At 53.6% G+C, this 8,817-nt stretch overlaps 1 protein-coding gene across 2 annotated transcripts in view; it reads right to left on the minus strand.

The window, feature by feature from the left end:
• Positions 1-8,330, minus strand: part of AP2A1 (adaptor related protein complex 2 subunit alpha 1) — a 32,434-nt gene extending 24,104 nt beyond the window's left edge. Inside the window, exon 1 of one of the 2 annotated variants that reach the window (XM_084771139.1) lies at positions 7,794-8,330. In XM_084771139.1, coding sequence (XP_084627265.1) covers positions 7,794-7,860 — 67 coding nt within the window. In that variant the 5' untranslated portion in view covers positions 7,861-8,330. The remainder of the gene's footprint in view (positions 1-7,793) is intronic. The other variant, XM_084771140.1, reaches the window with a different exon arrangement.
• Positions 8,331-8,817: the final 487 nt, after the last annotated feature.

The following is an 8,817-nucleotide window of genomic DNA, read 5'->3' on the forward strand; positions in this document are numbered from 1 at the left end:
GCTGCCCTGCCCTGGGCGGCAGGACCACACCTTCACTCAGCGTGACCGCACGCATCATCTGTGATGCCCAGAATCTGCGCTTCCTGTCCACAGCCTGCTTGCTGAGGCCCTGGCACCCCCAGACAGAAGGCTTCTTCCTTCCCAAACTGGACCCAATCCTTTCCTTGCCTATAGTTCTACCTACGCCCCTGCCATGCTCTCAGGACAAATGCCAGCCTGGCCTCTACACACAACTCCCTGAGCTCAGGACCTCTGCACCGCCCACGGCTCGACTCAAACACCTACATCCCACTGTACACCTCCCAGTGTCTTGTGAAGCAGAACCCAGAGGCCCACAGACCTCTCCCCCACTGGAATTACAACAGCTGGACACGAATCTTACTTTAAAAAAAAAAAATAAAGGCCAGGCGTGGTAGCACATGCCTTTAACCCCAGCACTCAGGAGGCAAAGGCAGGTGGATCTCTGTAAGTTCGAAGCCAGACAAAGTGAGTCCAGGACAGAGAAACCCTGTCTGGAAAAAGCAAAAAAATACAAAACAAAACAAAAAACAAACAAACAAACAAACAAAAACCCTCAGTACTCAGGAGGTGGAGGCAGGCAGGTCAGAAGTTAAAGGTCATCTTTACCTACATAATGAGTTCAAGGCAGTCCTGGCTAGTAAATGAATCCCTGTCTCAGAAACCCAAAAGCTAAGAAAACTCTCAGGTGAAGAGCAAGAGGAGAGCAGAGGGGCTGGAGAGATGGCTCAGTGGTTTGGAGCATTGACTGCTCTTCCAGAGGTCCTGAGTTCAATTCCCAGCAACCACATGGTGGCTCACAACCATCTATAATGTAATCTGGTGCCCTCTTCTGGCCTGCTGGCTCACATACAGGCAGAATACTGTAGAATAAATAAATAAATCTTGCCAGCCTGGTCTACAAAGCGAGTCCAGGAGAGCCAGGGATACACAGAGAAACCCTGTCTCAAAAAAACCAAAAATAAAAATAAAATAAATCTTTTGAGAGAGAGAGAGAGCGCGCGCGAGAGCGCACGGGAGCGGGGCATGGCAGTGGCGCACGCCTTTAGTCCTGGCACCTGGGAGGCAGAGGCAGGTGGATCACAGTAAAGTCAAGGCCAGCCTGGTGTATCAAGGAGTCCAGGAGATAAAATTCACAGGAAGCAATGTCTACAGCAGGTGAGTCTCTCCTCACAGTGACAACTGCAGGCGGGTGACAGGGAAGGACATCTGAGATTATACACTCCGTCTTTAGTATATGATAATCTGATTTACGATCAACATTGAATGAAAGAGTAAGGTAAACTGAAATAGTATCAGTTTATTTCAAGTAGAATTTTGAAGTTAGTAATAAAAGGAATATTATAGATGTGGTAGCGCACACCTTCAGTCCCAGCACTCAGGAGGCAGAAGCAGGTGGATATATATGAGTTCGAGGCCAGCCTGGTCTACAGAGTGAGTCTATCTAGGTCAGCCAAGGCTACAGAGAGAAACCCTGTCTCGAAAAACAAAACAAACAAACAAAAAGACATTTAGCTGGGTATGGTGGCACATGTCTTTAGTCCCAGCACTCAGGAGGCAGAGGCAGGCGAGTTCAAGGCCAGCCTGGTCTACAAAGCAAGTCCAGGACAGCCAAGGCTACACAGAGAGACCTTGTCTGGGGAAAAAAAAGATGCATGCTGTGGCTGGGTGGTGGTGGTGCACCCTGTGATCCAAGCACATGAGAGTAAGAGACAGATGGATCTCTGAGCTCGAGGCCAGCCTAGTTTATAAAGCAAGTTCCAGGACAGACAGGGCTGCACAGAGATACCCTGTCTGAAAAAGACAAACAAAAGCTACATGCTATGAAACTTACTCTCTGACATTCTCTGTTCACAGAGCTGTGAAATCAGCATCTAATGCCGAATACTCTTGCACAAAAAGAAGGCCTTGTACTTTTTGGGGGGTTTTTTTGTTTTCGAGACAGGGTTTCTCTGTGTAGCCTTGGCTGTCCTGGACTCAAATTGTGGACCAGGCTGGCCTCGAACTCACAGCGATCCACCTGCCTCTGCCTCCCGAGTGCTGGGATTAACGTTGTGTGCCACCACCGCCCAGCAGGCCTTGCATTCTTGAGCACTGAGCAAGGGCTCCCCAGTCCATCCCAGCCCTGACCCCAGGGCCCACCCCTTTGGCTTCCCCTGTGTCCAGCCTCGTCTAACATTCCATCCACATGGAACCCTAGATCTGGCTGCTCTCGCTGGATAAAGTAGCCATTTGCACCCTTATGGATGTATTGTGTATATTATGTATGTGCAGGCACCAGTGCAGAGGTCAGAGGACAACTTGTGGCAGTCGGTTTTCTCCTTCTCCCATGGGTCCCCAGGATCCAGTTCAGGCCCTCAGGCTTGCCAACAAGCACCTTTACCCACTGAGCCCACTGAGCCCACTGAGCCCACCTGCCAGGCCTGTTATGCTTTTGTTTGTTTTGAGACAAGTTCTCACTATGTACCTCAGGCTGACTTCACACTAAAGTTGTCCTGCCTGGGCAGATCCGTGAGTTCGAGGCCAGCCTGGTCTACAAAGTGAGTTCCAGAACAGCCAGGGCTACATAAGCAAACAAATCTTGAAACCCCACTCCCACAAAAAACTGTCCTGTTTCAGTGATGACAAGTGTGAGCCATCATGCCTGGCTCTTCAGAGATGGTCACTAGGGTGGCACATGCTAGGCAAGCACTCTGCCTCTGAACTAGGCACTAGCCCCTCTTTCATTTTGTTTGTTTATTTATTTAGAGACAGGGTCTCCCAGTGTAGCCTTGGCTGTCTTGGAACTCACTATGTAGAGCAAACTCAGAGATCTGCTTGCCTCTGCCTCCCAAGTGCTGGGACTAACGGCGTGTGCCACCACACCTGGTTTAGGCATATGCGTGTTCTGTCGGCATGCATCTCTGTGTATGACATATGAGCAGCGTGTACAGAGAACAGAAGAAGGTGTCAGATCCCCTGGAAATGGAGTTACAGATGGCTGTGAGCTACGGTTTGGTGCTGGGAATCAAACGCAAGTTCTCTGGAAGAGCAGTCAGTGTTCTACCTGCTAAGCTTGCCCTCCAGACCCTCCTACTTTGTTTTTCTATTCTTTTCTTTCTTTCTTTTTTCTTTTTGTTTTTGTTTGTTTTTCAAGATAGGATTTCTCAGCCCGGAATGGTGGCGCCTGCCTGTAATCCCAGCACTTGGGAAGCAGAGGCAGGTGGATCACTGTGAGTTCGAGGCCAGCCTGGTCTACAAAGTGAGTCCAGGACAGGCAAGATAACACAGAGACACCTTGTCTCAGAAAACAAAACAAAACAAAGAAGATAGGATTTCTCTGTGTGTGCCTAGCTGTCCTGGAACTGGTTCTGTAGACCAGGATGACCTCAAACTCAGAGATCAGCCTCTCTGCCTTCAGTGCTGTGACTGAAGTCATATGCCCCTGTTGCCACCGCCTCCACCTGGCTCAATGCCTACTTTTGATTGTAAGACAGGATGTCTTTAAGTTGCTCAAGCTGGTTTTGAACTGACTCTATAACACAAAGTGCTTTTTAAAAGTTGTTATTATTACATGTATTTGTGTCCGAATGTGTGTGGGTGCACACACCACAGCATGCATGTAGCAGTCAGAGGACAACTTGTAGGGGCTAGTTCTTTCTTTTCACCATGTGATTCCCAGAACTGAACCCATGTAGGCTTGGTTGGTGACAAGTGTCTCTGCCTCCTGAGGCATCTGGCCAGGCTCAGGCTGACTACGAACTTGAAATGTCCCTGCCTCGGCCTCTGGAGTAGCTGGCTTGACCATGGCTCTTTTTGCATTTCTTGTCTGACTTGCATCAGGCCCTGAAGGTGCATGCGTCTGTGAAGGCAGCTGTGAGCAGCTGCTCGAAGCACCTTCTCTCCATGGGGTCCCCGCTGCACAGGAGCATAGACTCATCTGTCTTATTTGTCACTGTGCCCCCATTGCCATCATAGGACTTGAAACACAGCAGCCACTCACCATATGGCTGCTGAGCCAAGGAGAGGGCAGCACTAGGTGTGGCAGCAGAAGCCAGGGCAAACCAGCCACGGGTCTGAGCTGGTGTCTTGGTGGCACTCTAGGGTCCAACGGCGTGACACTACCCAGGTCTGAGCTGGTGCCTTGGTGGCACTCTAGGGTCCAACGGCGTGACACTACCCAGGTCTGAGCTGGTGCCTTGGCGGCACTCTAGGGTCCAACGGCGTGACACTACCCATCTTCTCTTTCCTTCCCCAAACCCTAACGTAAATTCTCTGTCAGTCCTTCGGAACCGACCTAAACCCTGACCCATGCTCTTTGTTCTGCTTGGGTATTTATGTATGTCTGCACACAGGAATGCTGTGCCCTTGGAGGCCAAAAGGAGGTGTAGAATTCACCGGAGCTGGAGCTACGGGCAGCTGTTAAGCCCCTGAAGTGGGTACCAGGGACACACCCTGGCTCTCTACGTGTTAACTGCTGAGCCATGTCTGCAGCCCCCTGGGGCTGTTTTCTCGTTTTTTGTGTTTTGAGCCAAGTCTTGCTGTGGAGCCCAGGCTGTGCTTGAACTCGCCACCATCGTGCTGTAGCCTTCCCAACGCTACGTGGACAGGCTTCGTCTCAGCGGCCCTTCTCACTCCACTGGCCACCTCTTGAGCCGGGACGTCTGTGAAGCCTTTGGCTCCCAGCTGCCGCCCTCACTTCTCAAGTCCGCTCTCACAGCGGCCAGAGCAATCAGTCAATGGTTTTGATTTTCTTCTGGAGGCAGGGTCTTGCCCAAGCCGGCCTGGAACTCACCCTCCTCCTGTCTGCGCTTTCCCAGTGCTATGCACCACCAGGCCTGGTTCTAGAGGGATTCAGGGAGCCACTTCCTGCCTCTGCTCAAAAGCATCCCGCAGCTTTCACTTCAGCCACAGAAAGACCATAACGCCAGAGCCCCTCAGCCTCCCGTCCCCTCGGTCCTCGAGCATGTCCTGTGCTTACACGGTCCTGGCCTAAGCGTGCTGCAACCGCAGGACCTTTGAACATGCTATCTCCCTGCAAGGGCCCTGTGCGTTTACTCCTTGCTTCTGGCTCTGCTGGAGTCTATTCAATGGCGGCGGCAGCCCCTGGTCAGGAGCCCTGACACCTCACAGCACCAGGCACTGGCAGACAGCACTATGTGCCTCCTGTTTACTTTCTATCTTGGAGGGAATGGGTGCTCTGCAGAACGTGAATTTTGGTTTTGTGGTTTTTTTTTTTTGTTTTTTTTTGTTTTTTTTTTTTTTTTTTTTTTTTTTTTTTTGGTCTTTTGAGACAGGGTTTTTCTGTGTAGCCTTGGCTGTCTTGGACTCGCTCTATAGACCAGGCTGGCCTCGAACTCACAGAGATCCGCCTGCCTCTGCCTCCCGAGTGCTGGGATTAAAGGCGTGCGCCACCACGCCCGGCTCTTGGTTTTGTTTTGTCTCCTGTTACTAGACAAGAGGATGGGATGGAGCCCAGGTCCTCCACACTAGGAAGGCACTCTACCATCAAGTGATGCCCTCAACCCTTCAGTGAAAGAGGCCGGGCAGCTGCCCTACTGCTGCGTGACAGCCCCAGCCCTAAGACTGTGAGCCCAGTACTTCACATGGGATTGATCTATAGGAGCATTCAAACAGTATTTGTCAGATAAAGGAGCAAACAAACCTCTGTGGAGGCATACTGTTAGGAACGGAGTTAGCCGAAGGGGCTAGGTAGGGTACAGAGAGTCACCCCACCAATAGTTATCAAAGATAAAGCACGCCCTTTTTTTTCAAGACAGGGTTTCCCTGTGTAGCCCTGACTATCCTGGACTCACTTTGTAGAACAGGCTGGCCTTGAACTCAGAGATCCATCTGCCTCTGCCTCCTAAGTGCTGGAAATAAAGACCTGCACCACCATGCCCAGTAAAGCAGGGCCCTCCCCTTTCGAGACAGGGTTTTTCTGTGTATCCTTGGCTGCCCTGGACTCACTTTGTAGACCAGGCTGGCCTCGAACTCACAGCAATCTGTCTGGGATTAAAGGGGTGTGCACCACCACGCCCGTTTCTAACAAGTAACCATGCCAACATCTACGACCCTTCCTAGCTCCACCTCTTGTCACTCGGTTGGAAGCACCTCCCATCTAAGGATGCACACAGCTCCCCACTGTCCACTTGCTGACACCAACTGTGCCCAACATCCTTCCCTGAGAGGCCTGGAGGAGGAGTCATGTGTCAGATCCTAGCCAACAGCAGCTACCAGGACTTAGCCTAGGGCCTCAGCCCACACCAGCCCAGCCACCCCTCATTAAGAAGCCATCATCAGCCTCTCCTGACAGATGAATCAACTGAGAGGTCAAGTCCCTCACTCAAGGTCACACAGCGATGGAGTGCAGTCTCAAACACAAAGCAGGCCTGGCTGACCACATCCACGTGTGGAACCTTTGAAGGCTCTCCTACCAGCGCCAAACACCAGCATCTGCTCCCAGGAGTCGTGAGCCGACCAGCAGCCAGGCCATCCCATCGTTATAATAACCCTTCCTAGAAGGGATCATGCCTCCCCGCACCCCACTGCTGTCATAAGGCAAGGAAGGCTTGGATGGAGGCCTGCCCCGTTCTCTGATCCCTTGTCTTCCTCAGGGTACATACCCCCAGCTTCCCAACAGAGCATTCCTATGTTTGGCCTTCTCGTAGGGGTCTGCCTCCATCATGAATACTCACTCATCATAACTTCCCAGGCCCTGCTGGTATCTTGGCTTCCCCCAAGACTCTGTACCTATATCTATGTTCCCTTTTGAATGCCTACCATGTGGAGATTGGGGGGGGGGGTTGTTTTCTTTGCTTTTCCAGACAGGGTTTCTCTGTGTAGCCCTGGATATCCTGGAACTCAATTTGTAGACAAGGCTAGCCTTGAACTCAGAGATGAGCCTGCCTCTGTCTCCTCTGCCTCTGCGTGCTGGGGATTACAGGCCTCGCCAACCATACTTGGCTGGCCTCAAACTCACAAGAAATCCTCCAGCCTCTGCCTCCCCCGAGTGCTGGGATTAAAGGCCTGTGCCACCATGCCAGGCACCTGCCCCGTGTCTTTGAAGCAATCTTCCATCTAGAGCATTTTCATACCTCACCCTCTGCTGTGCCCCATTTTCCATCTCTGGTCCTCTGTCCCCCCACTTCATCATCTCTGGTCCCTGTGCTGTCAATCCGTTTACACTTCTGGTTCCTCTACTATCTCCCGACCTTACCTACCATCTCTGGTTTCTCTGCTATGCTCTCTCTCTCTCACCTTATCATCTCTGGGACCTACGGTGTCACCCCCACCTTATCATCTCTGGGCCCTATGGTGTGCCCCACCTTATCACCTCTGCTCATCTGCTGTCTCCCCATTTCTGATTCCCCTGGTATCTCCCCACTTTATCATCTCTGGTTTGCCATCTAGTCAATCAGCTGCACGCGCGCGCGCGCACACACACACACACGCGCGCACACACACACACACACACACACACACACACACTTTATTATCTCTGGTTTTTCTGTGACCTCCAACCTTTTCATCTCTGGTCCCTGGGCTGTTCCCCAACTTCTGGCCGCTGGCCCTCGGTGGTCGCCCGCCTCCCACCTCTTCTGCGTCCCTGATTTCCCCGATCTAGGCTCGGGATGGTACTGAATGACCTAGCTAACCCGTCGCATTATTCCCTCCACCTCCATCCGCCACGTCCGCCCGCGCCGCTCCGGTCCTTCCCAAGAGAACACCCCCGCGCTTCCCCGCTCCCTCCGCCCGGTCTCCGCGTGACCCCCGGGCCCCGGTCGTGAGCTCACAGTTCCGGATGTCGGAGATGAACACGGCGAGCCCGCGCATGCCATCACCCTTGGATACGGCCGGCATGATGGCGGAGGGCTCGGCTGCAGGCCTGGCCGAAACGGGCGCGGGGCTGGCTGGCGGCACCGGGCGGAAAGGACCCCAGGCGGCGCCGAGGAGCCGGCCGGGGGAGGGCGGGCAGGCGGCGGGCTGGCTGCAGGCCGACGCCCCGCCTCGGACCCGCCCCTACAGGCTGTCATCCGGCAACGTCCGACGCTTGATGGCTGAAAGCCCTGCCGCTCACACTAGAACGCCCGCCTTCCCCTCGCTCTGATTGGTCGAAGAGGAAAGACACACGGCGATGATTGGGGCAGTACCGTGCTATTTCCGTTCCGTAGCAGGGAGGCAGGGGGCGTTGCCCTAGAGACAGGCGGATTCGATGACACACTCTGGGACCGCCTCCTGGACGGCGGAGGCCAACGCTAATTGGATGGACCGCCCGCTCCGCGACAGGGGGGCGGGACGTAAGAAGAGGCCGAAGAACGGCCCGAAGGAGGCGGAACTTTGTGGGGGCAACCAATGGGTGAGGAGTTCGCACTCCGCAAGGCTCTGCCGATTCGCCGGAACCATGATACTTCCGCCCTCGAAGGGGCGGTTTGGGGGGGCGGGCAAGAGGGCGACGACCCGTAGAGGAGGAAGGAGAAAGAGGGCCTGTCAGTCAGCTGAGCTGCGATAGGTGGAGCGACGCCTGCAATTCCCTGCTGCAGAGAGGGGCTGGGCCAGGCGGTGGACCGTGAGGTGTCCGCTGCGCAGGCGCCTGTCTCTCCCTGGTCCGTTTCCTCCCCTGCGCCCCGCACTGCTTCCATGTGCTTCCTGGGAGCCTTCCTCTTCCTTCTTCCTTCCCCAAAAAACACCACCTGGAAATCTGGCTTGTCTCCTGGGCCTATTATCCACGAGAGGAGGGATGGCCACTCATCGCTCGTCCTCTTCTTTACTAAGGTCCAGAGAGGTTGAAGGCATCCCCAAAACTACACAGCTCAGAAG

The sequence above is a fragment of the Acomys minous genome (genome assembly GCF_964271855.1).
Source record: "Acomys minous genome assembly, chromosome: 2".
NCBI lineage: Eukaryota > Metazoa > Chordata > Mammalia > Rodentia > Muridae > Acomys > Acomys minous.